This window comes from Calonectris borealis, chromosome 1 (genome assembly GCF_964195595.1).
Source record: "Calonectris borealis chromosome 1, bCalBor7.hap1.2, whole genome shotgun sequence".
Classification (NCBI taxonomy): Eukaryota; Metazoa; Chordata; class Aves; order Procellariiformes; family Procellariidae; genus Calonectris; species Calonectris borealis.
Window position 1 is genome coordinate 293,347 of NC_134312.1, and position 13,016 is coordinate 306,362.

At 52.8% G+C, this 13,016-nt stretch overlaps 1 protein-coding gene across 1 annotated transcript in view; it reads left to right on the forward strand.

Annotated features, from left to right (window-relative positions):
• The window catches only part of SHANK3 (SH3 and multiple ankyrin repeat domains 3), a 373,777-nt gene that overhangs the window by 168,554 nt on the left and 192,207 nt on the right, over positions 1–13,016 (forward strand). Inside the window, exon 12 of the mRNA XM_075140908.1 lies at positions 3,597–3,790. Within this exon, the coding sequence (XP_074997009.1) occupies positions 3,597–3,790 (194 nt within the window). The remainder of the gene's footprint in view (positions 1–3,596; positions 3,791–13,016) is intronic.

The following is a 13,016-nucleotide window of genomic DNA, read 5'->3' on the forward strand; positions in this document are numbered from 1 at the left end:
ACGCCGTGTGCAGGCTGCGCACGCTCCTCCTGGCTCCAGGCGAGGCATCCAAAGAAATCCGATTTCAGCTTGCCGGCTTCCAGAGCAGGTTGCTGGTTGCAGCGGCAGCAGGTGACATTAGGAGGACAAGTCCTCCACCTGCTATTGAGGCTCATTCAAACCAGACGTGTCCTTTTGCTGGTGTGCTTTAGTTGAACGATACCTACCGCTGGGCTGATTTGCCCAACATCATCCTCCGGTCGCTGTGGTGAAATCTGATGTGCAGTTTGGACGGACTAGTTTCAGGTAAACGGCCGCCATAAAGAGAAGAGCCCTGTGATCACCAAGGGCAGGATCTCTCTGCAGAAAAAGAAGGGGCTGCTGCTCTCCCGCAGTCACTACGTTTTATTTGAGCTGCCCCCACTTCGCACTCCCGTGGGGAGCGGTCTCCTCTGGCACCCAGGCATCTTGGCCACAGCACCCTGTGTGTCTCGGAGCAGAGGAGGATGTGGGCATCGCGTGCAGCCAAATAACGATTATACACTGGGGACATTAAGAAACTCCTTAGCCGCTTAATAAACACTGCCGCGGTAGTGTTTGTTTTATTCATAATATACAAGGCGTCCTGGCTGCTGTTCAGAAATAAGTTATGGATCCAGCAGCGATTAGCTGCAGCTTAACTAGGCGGTACAAAGGATGAAACCCGCTCCTTCAGGCCTCAAGGTGCCTTATGGCGCCGGGTGATAAAATAGGTGAAGAAACACATTGTCAGTTCACGTGGAAATGTGCCAAGAGATACCCTGCTCTCGACTGATAGAAAATGTAAAACCCATTCCAGGCATTTTTTCTCACATTTTCCAGTTGGGAATATAGGTAGAAATGTTCCCAGAGTACAGCCTGAACCTGGAGGAGCTGCACAACTGATAGAGGTCTCTATCAGGCAGGCATTAACATGAAATATGATTAAACTAATTAACATCCTTTAATTGGAATTGAGCCTGCCAAAAGAGCCCAAACAAAAATGGTGGTATTCTTTGAAATTATTACAAAACTTGTTATAAATGTACCTCTGATATAATAGATGTAGGCTTCTGAGACATTTTGACTTAATAACTCCTTAACGATTAAAAAATGAGTGTGCTACAGAATCAATATGGCAGATATGGACTGGATTGCAAGCCGCATAATTAATGCTTCCCCAGTGCAACTGCTAAAGAGGAGCCGTGGAGACTTTGGGCTGTTGTTTTCATCTTCGTGTCATTTATGCAAGGACCGGCTCTTGGTCCAGCAGCAGTATTTTCAAAATCACTTGAAAGATGATGCAAGGTTGCTGCTGAGAAAATGCACGGGTGATGGTGCATGAAACTGCTGCAACCCTGCTGGAGGGTGCCAAGGTGCAGGATCAGTGGTGGAGCTATGGGTTCCTCGGTAGCTGAGGCAGCTGCACATTGGCAGCACGGTTGTTGGAGGACAGCATTGGTGCCACAGCAAGGGGAGGGTAGACTTGTAGTCAGGAGCATGGAGAAACGAAATGGCTGGGGTGGGATCCTGCTTGCCGACATGAAGGTCTGCGTGGGCACCCATGGCAGACAGCAGAGCTGGAGGGGGGCTCACGGCCCCAGCGCTGCAGCAATCCCACCATGCACCGGCAGCCTGGCTGCCCCGCTTGCGTAACGCACATCCACGCGCAAAGCCCAAAGCGCAAGTGCCCGGCCCTGTGGGCTGAGCGTCCCCAGGCCAGCGTGAGCACGCAGCAGGGTGCAGAGCTGCAGTGTCGGCGAGGCACGCTGCACTGAGCAGGTATTTCTGTGAGCTGTCTGCAATACCTACATTTTCTGCATGCTTCTCGTGACTGTTTCTAAAAACATAAAAGGGTCTTTTAGAGATTTGAGCTGGTCTTTAATATCTCTGCATTGAGTAAAAATGATACTGGAGTGACATTTAGAAGTATTGTAAGGAAAGGGTAGCTATTTATTTCTTATTAAGTGTTTTTTCCCTTTAGGGACTGTAACTTAGCGCAGCACTGAAGCAGCATGCTTCTGGGCTGAGGCTGGCAGGTTACGCGGCACACATCCCGGTGTGACAGTGCCTTCTACTGAAGCTTGTGCCTGCAGATGGGAAGTTTGACGAGACGGTTTGGGCAGCCTGCTGATGCCAAGACAGGGGGCTGTGTCTCTTGTGCTGGCCTGTTTGTTTCAGCGTTGGGTCGCTGTTCCCAGCTCTCTGCTGGTCTGTGTGCGGCGCCGGCAGAACTGCTCTGTGACGGCAGTGGTGCTCCTAGGGGAAGCTCGGACTGTCCCAGCCTGCGGGACGCTGACCTCTCTCCTGGCTGCACCCTGCTCTCCGAGGAGCGGAGTACCTGTTTGGGTTACAGCCGTTTCTGGGGGTGCACGTACGGGACGGCTTTTCCTGCCGCAGCGGCCGATCCCCTCTACCTGCACCGTCACCAGGCAGCGCCTCCGGCAGCAGGAGGGTCTGCAGGAGGAGACCCCGCTCTATGGCTGTGCCCCTGCCCTTCCCGGGGGGCCGCAGGAGGGTGGTTGGGGGCTGCCCCATAGGGGCTGTGGGTGCATGGCCCCACAGACCTGGGGGACGTGGGGGCTGCGGGGTGAGGATGTCTGTGCCCAACAGGGGCTGCAGGTGCAGACCGGGGCGGCTGCAATGCAGGGCAAGAGGGCTGCAAGCAAGGAGCTGGGGGACTGCAAACAGGGCGCTGCAGTCGGAGGGACCAGCCCGGAGCGGCGGCGGGAGCTGGGGCGCTGCCAGCGAGCCTGCGGGCAGCCCCGAGCGCCTCCCGTGTGCGGGGGACTGCGAGCGGGGGGGCTGCGGTGCGCGGCGGTGGCAGGTCGGGGGGCAGAGGGGAGCCCCCGCCCCCGGCAGCGCCCCGGTGCAGAAGGCACAGCTGTCACCTCCCTGCCCCCCGGGGCACTGCTCTCCGCCCCGGGAGCGGGAGCTGGGCATCCCCGCACCCGCCCCGGCATTGCCCCCCCCAAACTCTCCCCCCCCAACCTACCCCCCAACACTGCTTCCCCGGGAACTCCCCCCCCAAGCTGCCCGCCCCCCGCACTGCCCCTCCACCCTACCCCGGCACTGCCCCCATCCGCCCCCGGGGCCGCCCCCCGGCACTGCCGCCCGGCCCCCGCGCCCCCGGCCCGGGGCAGCACGGCGGCGCTGGCCGCCAGGGGGCGGCTCGGTGCGCGGCCCCGCGGCGGCGGCGGCGGCGGCGGCGGCGGCGGCGGCGGCTGCGGGTCGGGGCGGCGGCGGCGCGGCGCGGCGGGGGCGGCGGCCGGGGGCGGGAGGCGGCTGGGCCGGCGCCGTCCCCGCCCGCAGGGGGAGGAGCCGCCGGCGGCGGCACCTGCCCCGGGCCATGGTGCGCGCGGCGGCGGCGCGGCGCCGGAGGGAGCGGAGCGCCGCGCGGGGCGGGCGGCGCCGCGCCATGGAGCCGGCGGCGGGCGGCGGCCCCCCAGCCGCAGCCGGTGCCCGCGCCCGGGCGGCGCCGCGGCGGCCGGGGCTGCGCTGAGCCCCGCCGGCCCCGCCATGGCGCAGCCCGCGGGCCGCGGCGGGCCGAGCCGCGAGCTGCCGGGCATCAGCACCGTAACCTACGTCTTCGTTTACAGCCCCGGCGGCCCGGCGGGGCCCCCCGGGCCCGGCCCCGGCGCCGAGCCCGCGCCGCACGCCGCGCCCGCCCCGCTGCGCGGGCCCAAGCGGAAGCTGTACAGCGCCGTGCCCGGCCGCAAGTTCATCGTGGTGAAGAGCTACGCGCCGCAGGGCGAGGGCGAGATCCAGCTCAACCGGGGCGAAGCCGTCAAGGGTGAGTGCGGGCGGGCGGCGGGGGCCGGGGCGCGGGATCGGGCGGGTGGGGGGCCCGGGGGTGGCGCCCACCGGCCGCGGGCTCCTGCCCAGGGGTCCTGCTCCAGCCCGGGGGTCCCGCCCCGGCCACGGGCTGGGGGCCAGCAGCACTGCTCGCCCCGTCTGTGGCCGTGGGGTCCCGAGCCTGGCCGTGGGGCTGCAGGGCCCTAGCCCACCTGTGGGGTAGCAGCGCCATGGGGTCCCCAGGCATCTCCAGCCCCAGGGTCACGGGTCCCTCGGCCAGGCCCTGGGGGCGCAGCGCTGTGGGGTGCTGGTCAGGCCCTGGGGCTGCCTGGTCAGGCCCCAGACGTGGGGCCACGGCTCCTCGGTGTGGCCCTGGGGCTCTGGTCCTGCAGTCAGGCCTTGGGGCATCAGTCCCACCCTGCAACACAGGACCGCGGGTGCCATGCTGTGCTGGGACCCCCGGGAGAAGTGGACTCCTCTCTGAACCCTCTTCTCCCCAGCCCGGGGTTGACTGTGCACCCTGAGAGCTGCTCCTGCCTCGCGCCGTGCCGTGGGCCATCTGCAAAGCTCCCGGTTGCCAGCCCACCTCTTGCAGGGTGCTGGCGACGCCGGCTGAGAGCGGCGAGCGGGAGGTGGGCAAGGAAGCGCTTCCTAAACAAAACTCCCAACCACACGCGCTGAGGAGCCACAGCGATGCAGAGCTCATGGGGAGATGAGAGGCTTGGAGGGATAATGGCATTGCCCATTATGTTGGGCAGACTTCTTGAAAGACATGTAAACCCTGCGGTAGGTCATAAGTCAGCTTCCAGCAGGCACGAATAAAAAAAGGCTTCCTCTGCAAGCAGGCTAATTCTATAGTTTTTCACAGAAAGTTTAACGATCTTCTTTTCATCTTCCTGCCTCCACTTTTTTTGCTGATGCCTTTTACAATGCGGGCTGGAGCAGTCGCTAATCTGACTAGTTGCATTAGCTGTAATGTGGATCTGAGCTTGGGAGTGGGAGACAGGGCTTGCTGTTCCACGCTCTGAATTGCCGCTTCACAAGCGCATGAGACCTCTAAGTCCTGTGCTGTGGATGCTGAAAGCCTTCCCCTGGAGGTGGCAGTCCAAGCAGACTTGCGGTTGCCCCCACCAATGTGTTTTTGCCCCGAGTGGAGGCGGAGATAAGATGCGAAGTGCCCGTGACTTGGCTGATGTGCCGGATGGTGAGGCTTTCTGCAGCAGGGTAGTTGGAGTTAACGGGCTTTTGATGTGTGGAGCTGCGCGTTGTGTGGTCTTGGGGTAAAAGTGTTTCCAGGGGGCTGGAAGGAAGCAACAGATGGACAGGGCTTTTGGGTCAGAAGTGCTTTTCCCATCTCTTGCCTTCACCCACTTACCTAATGTTTTCTGTCACACCCTTCTGTATCTCCTCAAGAATTTGCATTAAGTAGGTGGTCCTGATGCCATTCCTTAGTAATTGCAACAGAATCCTAATTAACATATTCACCTGTAATTGTTTGCATATCTTCTTCATGTGATCTCCAGAGAGAAAGCAAGTTATGGGAAGTACCATGGGGAGGAAGAGCGGGCTCTGATGGGCAATGGCTCCTCGGAGCTGGAGGCACTCCCAGCTGGCTTGCTTAGTGTGTGGCTGAGGAGGCTTAATAAGAGTTAAAAGAGAATCACTTCAGTGACTCGCTTATGAAAGATCTCCAGGCAGTGTAGATGGGCAGCGCTCAGTTATTTACTGCTTTTGAGATGCTGATTAATTTTTGCGAGGATTGGAATATTGACAGTTATTGGATAGGGTGCCCTGGCGTTGCAGACAGGTAGAGCGATGGGGATAAATGGAACCCAGCCGTCTGAGTGGAACTGCTGCGGCTGGTGCTTTGTCATGTTTGGTGGACTCGTGACTCCTTTTGGAAACAGGGGGTGATCTTCAGTTGGTGGGGAGAACTCTCTCACACCTGGCTTCTGTGAAATAGAAGTTGGTATAAGTGAAGGTCCCTGACTGAGGCGGAGCTGGACTGCTTTGAGCTCATGGGGGTGCCAGGGTGTCCGCAAACGGGCAGCAGTGGTGAGGAGTGTTGGGAGAGTGTGGTTTGAGAGGATGCCTTGCCGTGGGCAGCTGGGGGAACTTCAGATCAGGGTCCTGAAAAGGATGTACCAGCTGGGAGGGAACTAACTGAGCTGCTCAGGAATCAAAGTGTTGGGGTGTTGGGGGTGGAGGGTCCTGGAGGGAGAAGGTGGCAGTTGGAGGAAGTGTTGAAGTGTGGTGGGTACGAGCAGAAGAGCTGTTTGGGGAAGGATGGGAGTAGATTTGGGGAGTGCTGTCAAAGAATTGGTGGAGGCAGTTGCCTAATGAGATGAGCTGCGTTTGGGGAGATGTGCAAGGGCGAGAGCCCTGCATGGAGGGAGCTCTCTCAGTGTGATGCTGAGGGAGAAACCTGTCCGAAGATGCAAGTCTGAGTGAAGAGCTGTCTACAGGGATGACTGTGCTGTGGGAAGGGACCTCCATGAGGACGGCAGCGCTGAGCAGGTGGAGGCTGGGGACAGGAGATCCCCAGGCGTGGAAACTGTGATAGGGCCGGTGTCTCATCTTAAGATGTGTCAGTGAGGGGACTTGACAGCCATCCCTTCGATGCAGTGAAACTCGGTGATTTCAGACGGCTGGGGCTGCAAGCAGTTACTGTCGGAGAGGAGAACGGCAGAACATGCAAGGGTTTGTGTATGGCCCTGTTTGAAGCGTGACTATGTTATGAAGCAAATGCTGCTTGTTAGTGTGCTGTCTTGAGACAAAGCTGAGCATCCTTTAACATTCACCCAGGGTTACATTTGGAGGTTGTGTTCCTTGTTGAAAGCAAATGGACTCCTGCGAAGGTTCTGCTGAACGCTGATGTTAAGCAAGGGTCTTGCATGCTGGATTTGGTGGAGCGAGAGATGCACTGAACCTTGCGTTATGTGACGGATTTCCTCGGGGCTTTTCAGTAGGAGTCAGTTTGGTTTCAGGAGCACAGTGAAAGTTAGGGTGTCTATCTTGACTGTATACTGTAACTGTCCTGGTAGCTGTTGGATGACAAAAGGCAATAATCAATACAGTTATTTCGTTTGTAAGATAGCTAAAGCATTCAAGCAGAGGAGAGTCTGTCCTTGATCTGCTTGTTACTGATAATGAGAAATGAAATGAGATGTGAGCGCCCCAAGCAAAGGGAGAACCAGTAGTCACCAGCACTGAAATCACAAGGTCACAGGGAGAAATGGTTCAGAGGCAAGGCACGATGAGGATTGAATGTCCAGCCTGGAAACTAGGGAGAAATTAGGAACACTATGAATGTGCTGGGTTTGGAGTTTCATTTCCTTGCACTTTGTGATTAGGAGGAGTTATTCTCAAGCAACTGTTACCATGTGCATCCGACAGTAGGTTTTCCTCTCTAATGTGGTTCCTAATTGACGTTCCCAACTGCAGTATCTAAGCTAACCCTCTGTGAAATAAATGGCAAACTGAATTTCTGTTGGCTGTGGTTATGGTTTTGTTGAATTATTATTGTAGCAGTTCCTGGTTGTGCTGGAGGTTGTTTAGATAGAGGGGGTTATTTTACTTGTGAATAAGGTTGTTATTGCACAGCGAAGATCGTTTTTGTTAGTGGAGGGTTTTGCCATTTCAGTTTGATGCTCAGCCAGCTAGTTTCATCTGGACTTTCTTTATCCAACCACAGACATGGAGAGGCTGCTCATGCACAGTTCACTCTAGGCTGTAGGATCCCCGCTACCCTGCGGGAAGGCAGCTGTTCTGGCGGTTAGATGCAGGTGGTTAGAGGTGGAGCCGTTAATAACTTGGAAGGTTAAGCCAGAGCTTTAAACTTCCCCCTCAATTATCTGTGCCCGTGGTGATCTAGAGCAAAGGGGTGACAAACAGCTGCCTCCTCGCCAGAGTGCTGCTCCGGGGTTACTGCCAGTGTTGGAAGAACAGAGATGGAGAAGGAGTTTTGTGTTCAGTGAGTTGAGACCTTGGCCGTGCACAGCTTTACAATCACCTGTAACCTGGTCATGCTCCACCTTTAAAACCACTGACGCTTTCCTCCTGCTATTCTGGTGGGGAGGCTGCTCTAGAACCTTCCAGACTTCAGGCTTAATCTCTTCTAACTTCCGAAATAAGTGTTCATGGCTGGTTTAATCATTTTTTGCTGTGCCTTTAGACACAACAGACTGCTGTGATGTGGCTGTGAGGCATCAAAGGCGCTGTGACCAGGTCCTCGTTTGGAAAAAGGAGACTGATCTTTCCTTTCCTAACAAATGAAATGACTTGGTCATGAGTACTACCTGCTAGCCTTATTTTAGTGATCCACTGAGCAGGGCACTCAGGGCTCACCGGCTCTGATGAGGGTTGTGTGTGTGAGAGCAGTATCCCACCTGATGCTGCGGAGCATCTGGTGCTTGTTGTCTCCGTGGTCTCTTCAGCTCGAGCCACCCTGTCCTGTGGGTGCTGACTCCAGAGCATTCTCTGCAGCACCAGGCAAAGCTGGGAGTCATCGAGAGCCTGTTGCCCTCTGAACTCATGGTGCTTTACTCTCTCAGGTCTCTTATAGCCCTTGGATGCCGACTGTTCTTGCTTTCCGTCTGAGGAACTCTTCAACTCTCCTGGAGACTGAAATGCGTTAAAAACTGTCTTTGACCCCAGCATCATGAGTTTGCTGAGAGCTGGATGGTGAGAGTGGATGAATGCTATTCCAGTTCTCTGCAGTCCTAAGTTCCTCAGAAGTAATTAGGCACGAGTGTGGATCCTACCAGGCCTTTGGAGAACAGGAGTTGTTATCTCTCATCATGTGCTGGAGGGGAGTGATGGCAGACAGCAGTGCAGAGCTGTCCCCATCCCCTGTTGTACGTTCCCATGCGTCTCCTGTGCCACGGCTTTACCAAAGGTGCTCTGCCGTGCGCATGGCAGTCTTGGACACGCGCCTTGGAGTGTCTTGAACGATACCTTGTTTGGGAACCAAGCTCAAGGCATCCTAATTGGGTGGCTGAGGTTGTTAGGTGTTGTGGGAGCCTGGGAGCTATCTTCTGTGCTGTTTGTCTAGCGGTCAGTGTTTGGAAGTTAAAAGATTTTTCAGGAATAACGAGAGCTTCTTGAGACACGGATAAATTATTTCCTCTTGTTGTTTTTGTAGACTTTGAAAAATGAGTCATGGGAGAGGGAGAAGAGAAGAACCATTCATAAAATATAAAAGAAAATGAACTGAATAAAACTAAAATATCTCGGGGACGTGAAAAAATTTGTTTGGCAGAAGTGGTTTTGTTGCTTATGATATGTGCAACTGCATGGCCAAGCCTGTGGTGACCAGGTGGGAGGGTACGATCCCATTCCCTTTCAGGGACATATGCGTAACGCTTTTCCACCGTAGGCTTGTGTAATTTCCCTCCTAGATTTAAGCAAGGTCCTGTCCCTACATGGTAATTAGTCTCTGATTAGCTAATGCCGGGGGCTCCTGGAAAGGGTACGGTAGTGCACTGACCCGCAGAAGAACTGGCCCTTGAGAGAGCCCAATGGTCCTTGTCTGGCTCCTGCCCCCATGCAGGAAGATCCATGGTCCCTGCTTTTAGACGGTTCTCCTGAGGCAGTTGGACATATGCAGTTGTTGTTTCTCTTCTCTTCTGATAGTTTCGTGCTCACTTTCAAGCCACTTAAACATTTTCAACCAAATTTGTCATGTGTGCAGGTTTCAAGGCCAAGTTGCACGAGACGTGGCAGCTGAGGGTGGGGAAAGCAGCCGGTTGGTGGCTCATCGAGCCCGGTGGCCCTGGCCGCTGAGCCTATGCAGGCTCCACGACGTGTTCTGCTATGTTCTGGCCAAAGAGGAGTAAGGGGGGAGCTGGGAATATTGCGGTGGGAAGAGGTGGTGGGGCTGTGTGGGGAGCAGGTAGTGTTGTGCTCGGGAGGGAGAGCCGCTGCGGGTGCACAGGGAGCCATGGACATGGGAGTGATGGGGTTTGTAGGACACGGGCTTCCTAACTGTGGCTCGGCAGTCAGTGGACTTCGTTGCATCTTGCCTAGTATACCTCTGGCTGTTCTTGTGTTCTGTGTAAGTATCTGACCTCTTTCTGATCCCCGCTGTGCTCTTTATGCCAGTTGCGTCATAAAACAGCTAATTATGCCTGATGTAGAGAAGTATCTAATCTTACTGGTTTATAAATACGTTACTCTTCAGTTTAAGTATTCTTCTGTTCGGATGCTCCATGGAAGTTTTGGTTTTTTGAAATCCCACTTACCGTTTTATATGCCTATTTTGTATCTGCTTAAATACACATTGCTTTTCCATTAATGTGCCCCATTCTTTAAATATTTCCCTGCAATTAATTTTTTTTATACCTCTGATCAACCTTTCTGCTCTTCTCTAACCCAGTTTGGTTTCTATTACAAATAAATAGGTCTTTGCGATTGCAGTCTTGGGTGGTGTCCATCCTCTGGATGTTGGGGCTCTGAGCCCCAACAAGAAATGGCCATCAGATCCCATGAGTCTGTGAGGTACGTTAGGACACTGGGGAGAAGAGGAAAGTAGCTTGTTAGTCTTACAAGCTTTCTGGAATGCTGTTTATGGTCTAATATCAATCAAGGATTAAGAAGGTCGGGTGGGATCTGATGAAGACAGTGCAATGGGAAGACGTGTCAAAATCTCAGTGCAAAGAAGAGATGGAGATTGCCTAAGGACACACGGAACAAGTAATCCCTCTATGATTATTAAAGCTGCCACCAGTTGCCATTATGAACTCTATTTTTAGTGATCCTAAACTATGGCTAGAAAAATTGGCCTGGCCTAAAATTTTCTCACTCTGTTTAAAGTTTAATTTTTGCCACAGATCAGGCTGCACACGTTCAGGCTTCTTGGTGTCATCTGAAGGGATGAGCATGCTTGCTTTCTGAGGGGAGTGCTGCTGTGCCTCGTGCTCATGCCCTGGGGCTCAGAGCACTGAGCTGACCTAGGACAGGCAGTCCCAGCCCCTTCCCTGAACAAAGCAGGTAATGTGCACACACGAGTATAGATAACTGCATCCTGGCATCAGGGGTTGATCTCCGGAGTTGCTGTATTTGCGGACAGGGTCAGCCACCAACACCTGTATCGCTGCTGAGTGCTCTTCGGGTGGCTGTGTGGCTCAGGCTCCACGGGCTGTGTGTTGCGTGTAGAAGAGAGTCTCTTGGCACGTGCTTAAGCTGAGTGGTTTTTGTGATCGCTAGCAACAAAAATTAACAAAAACCCCTTGATCCTCTTTCCCCTTTCTAGCTTTGTTTCCATGAATGAGTTTATTACAGAGTGTCTGTGTCTACTTCAGGGCTGGGAGGGACTCGGAATTGCTGGTGAAGCTTTTCCTTTGTACCGGGGTCAGGAAATTCTCCTTCTGTTCTTTCTTGTTTTGTCTACTGGGAAGGTCATTTTGAAAGAGATGGGAAGAAGCCAAGATGCGGCTAGTTGCTGTAGCCTGGTATGAGAATTATACAAGCTCTTGGGACTGCTGTCTGTCGTAAGTCCTGTGTTCTGCTGTGCTGAATTTCTTTACCTGAGGTTAGGACAGGATTTTTCCACTGAGATCTTACGTGTTGCAGGTCAACAGCATGGTTTCTGGATTGTTGGAGCTACTAAACTGAAAACGTCCTGCTAAGGCCAAATAACCCTTTTGGAAATCAAGGTGTCATTGACAAGAAATTCTCTGCTTAAGAATTTGGAGAAAAAGAATCAGAAAATGAAGGGAGGATTTAGAGATGATGTCAGGCAGAACAGAATCAGGATCTTCGTTTCTCTGCCGCATGTAGGAAGGACAAAACTGGCCTGAACTGTTGTGGTCTGCTTGCCTCTAACTTTGCTTTCCATTCAGGTACACCCGTGGAGAGATTTTGCTCGCTTGTGATAAAACAAATCTCGGAAACTTTTTTATACTTTCTTTTTTCTTCAGCATACATTCTTCTGCCAGGGAATATTAGTCTTCAAAACTTATGGGAACTTTCTTCAGATGTCAGCTTTTTTCAGTACCAGCTTTCTACAAAGATGCTCATTATACGTGTAACACCATGCTGGTGAGAGAATTAGATGCTGGAAGAACAACCGTGTAAGCTAGAGAGTTTGTATTAATATCGCACAGGTATGCAGTCTGTCCTATTGTGCCCGTTTCCCACACAGGACTCGGCTCTTCTGCCTTTGAGTATTCACGCTGAAGCTTTAAAGTCTTTGAAAGCCTTTAGGTCAAGACGACTATTTCCTGCAATGTTCTGGATTTTTCATTCTTTCTTCACCTGTGTGTTTTTAATGGAATTTCTTCTCTCCTTTTATTAAGAGAAGGGTCATAAGTGTTTCCTATGTCAACAACTTTGTGTTTGCATATTCAGCAATGAGTAATGTTGCCCCAGTGTCTCTGAAATACACCAAAATGAGATTCTTTAGTGTGTGGATCAAATACCATTTGAAAGTCATATAGGTACCCAGTGTGAGGTTGGATTATTGCACATTGGCATAAAAATGATAGCATTTGTATTTTGCATCTGCGATGATGTGTTGAGAATTCTTATCAGCTTGTCACTGTAGGAGAGGAAACCTTGTTGACAAGTCAAAAGAAGACGATGCCATCAAAACTCTTACTTCCGTAGCAGAAATCCTCTGTCTCCTGCTTTCTTCTCCTCGGGTACCTGCTGTCTGTGGCTGCGTCCTGAGCCCAGCTGCACAGAGGGAAACAGAAGGTTCCCAGCAGACTTTATTGGAGTGGTTGTACTTGGCTTGAGTGCATCGCTTCAGTAGCTGGACTCAAGTGCAGAGGAAACATACGTGCTTGAGATTGACTAGCACAGAAATTGTCCTTTATTTTTAGTCTTATTTTCAGCATGCCTCTGTCTCTTTCTTGCATATTGCTTTTGGATGGACTTTTTCCTTTGAAGAAATGTTGTTTTTTTTCTCCTGAAGGTACCCCCCTTTTAAATTTTTTTTTTTTTAAAAAAAACCAAACCTATGGTCCAATTTGTTCTTCATCCACTGGATGCTCTTCTAGCACTGCAGTACTTACAGATGCAAGTTCTTGGGGAAAAATGTAAAATCAATCATCTTAATTTAACATTGAGAGTGTTTTTCAGAAGGTGTGTTTTGGGGGTGGATTTACGCTCCTGAACTCTTTCTGAAGGTCTTTCTCCATTTCCTACGCTTTGCCTACATCTGAATTCTGCAGCGGAGAGAAATGTCTCTGAATTGTGCACTGCTGAACAGTATGTTTGAA